Source organism: Sinocyclocheilus grahami, unplaced genomic scaffold, assembly GCF_001515645.1.
Source record: "Sinocyclocheilus grahami isolate Dianchi unplaced genomic scaffold, SAMN03320097.WGS_v1.1 scaffold12029.1, whole genome shotgun sequence".
In the NCBI taxonomy this organism is placed as follows: Eukaryota; Metazoa; Chordata; class Actinopteri; order Cypriniformes; family Cyprinidae; genus Sinocyclocheilus; species Sinocyclocheilus grahami.
This window is the reverse complement of record NW_015514180.1, coordinates 4462-6227: the sequence shown is the minus strand read 5'-3', so window position 1 is coordinate 6227 and position 1766 is coordinate 4462. Positions and strand designations below refer to the sequence as shown.

The window sequence follows — 1766 nt, the reverse complement described above, 5'->3', positions numbered from 1 at the left end:
TTCATTCATTCATTCATTCATTCATTCATTCATTCAAAAGTGTTTAATTTGTTTTAAGAATTAATTTAATTTGCTTTTGTATTATTTATTTTTTGTTTATTTTAAATCTTTATTTAAATTGTTTTATGAATTTACTTAATTTGCTTTAGTATTTTTTATTTTATTTTTTAAATCTGCCACTTTCTTTAGTCCATGGAATTATTTATTTATTTTGTTTGTTTGTTTTATGAATTTATTTAATTTGCTGTAGTATTTTTATTGTATTTTTAAATATGCCACTTTGTTTAGTCTGTGCAATACAAACAATGACTTTTTGAAGAATATTTTTTTCAAAAACACCATAGAAATATCATAAAAATTGGTTCGACTATGTATGAGGTACGAGGTATGACTTGTGCACTATTTTTCAACTCTATACAATAGTTTTGTGAGAGAATCGGATCCGAATTCAAGTCGTGAACTATTCATTTAAAGTTTGTGCTCTGCTAAAACAAATGGAAATCTCTCACAGCTGATTCCAGAGCTCATGGAGTTCTGGATTTATTCTTTATTTAATAATAATCTCATTTTAATGTTTTCTTTACAGCAAGCCACTCAGACGAGGGCTCAGATGTGGACTCAGAACCGGGTTTGCCATTAAAGAGGAAACAGCGGCGCAGTCGGACCACGTTCACAGCCGAGCAGCTGGAGGAGCTGGAGAGAGCTTTCGAACGCACCCATTACCCTGATATTTACACCAGAGAAGAGCTCGCTCAGAGAGCTAAACTCACCGAGGCACGAGTACAGGTACATCAGCACACACACCTTTGACATTCAACTCTATTACTTCCTGTAAAAGCTTTGTTAGTCATGTGACAACTTTGTCTTACTGGCACTTTTTAGCCTGTATCTTTGTGGAAACGATCACTCTACACACACTTTCTCGTAAGTCGCATTGCTGTTTAAAAAAAAAAAGTAAATGTGGTTTACACTGGGAGACTAAATTTACCAGCATTTATCCCTGCACCCTTTGCCCCGAAGTCACATGACACACCCGCATAAACACAGGCTTCTTTGTGCCACGTCTGACCTCTTGTTTTTACTCTAGTATTCTGTCGCAGAAAAACCTCAAAACAGAATCTTTTAATAAACTCTATTATTAGGTCCTTCTAACCCAGTTAAACTAGAACTCGTGACATGATGTCACCACTTTTTAATGAGCACAGATGTTTCGATCGCAATCAGACCAAACAAGCCTTCGGCTACTGAACACACAAAGAGCGCCTGTGTACACTCAGATACATCACACACACAAACACATTCTTACAGGAATAACATGGTTCCATATCTGGTTCCCGAATAAAGGGGGGTGTTATGGGAAGCCCATGCTGAAATGTGTCATGTTTTAAATTTGTCAGTCTGTAGATGTGTTTATGTGAGTAAATAGTCATTCCGGGTGTTAAATGTAAGTATGTTGTTTGTCATTTTCTGTCCTGCAGGTTTGGTTTAGTAATAGAAGAGCTCGCTGGAGGAAGCAGGCAGGAGCCAATCAGCTCATGGCGTTTAATCACCTGATACCTGGTGGTTTCCCACCCTCTGCGATGGCGAGTCTTCAGCCCTATCAGCTGGCGGACAGCCCTTACCCTCCCTCATCTATCTCACAAGGTGAGAACTGTAAAGCAGAATAATACACTACCATTCAAAAGTTTGGGGCCAGTATAATAATAATAATAATAAACATTAAAAATCATCAAGGATGCATTCAGTTGATCAAAAGTGGCAGTAAA

At 37.1% G+C, this 1766-nt stretch overlaps 1 protein-coding gene across 1 annotated transcript; it reads left to right on the top strand.

Annotated features, from left to right (window-relative positions):
* Positions 1–369: 369 nt before the first annotated feature.
* Positions 370–1644, top strand: LOC107578796 (paired box protein Pax-3-like; the record flags this gene model as incomplete). Its single annotated transcript, XM_016264713.1, has 3 exons — positions 370–385; positions 587–786; positions 1479–1644. Coding segments are annotated over exons 1-3 (382 nt in total), but the record flags the coding sequence as incomplete, so codon positions are not given.
* Between the last annotated feature and the right edge of the window lie 122 nt (positions 1645–1766).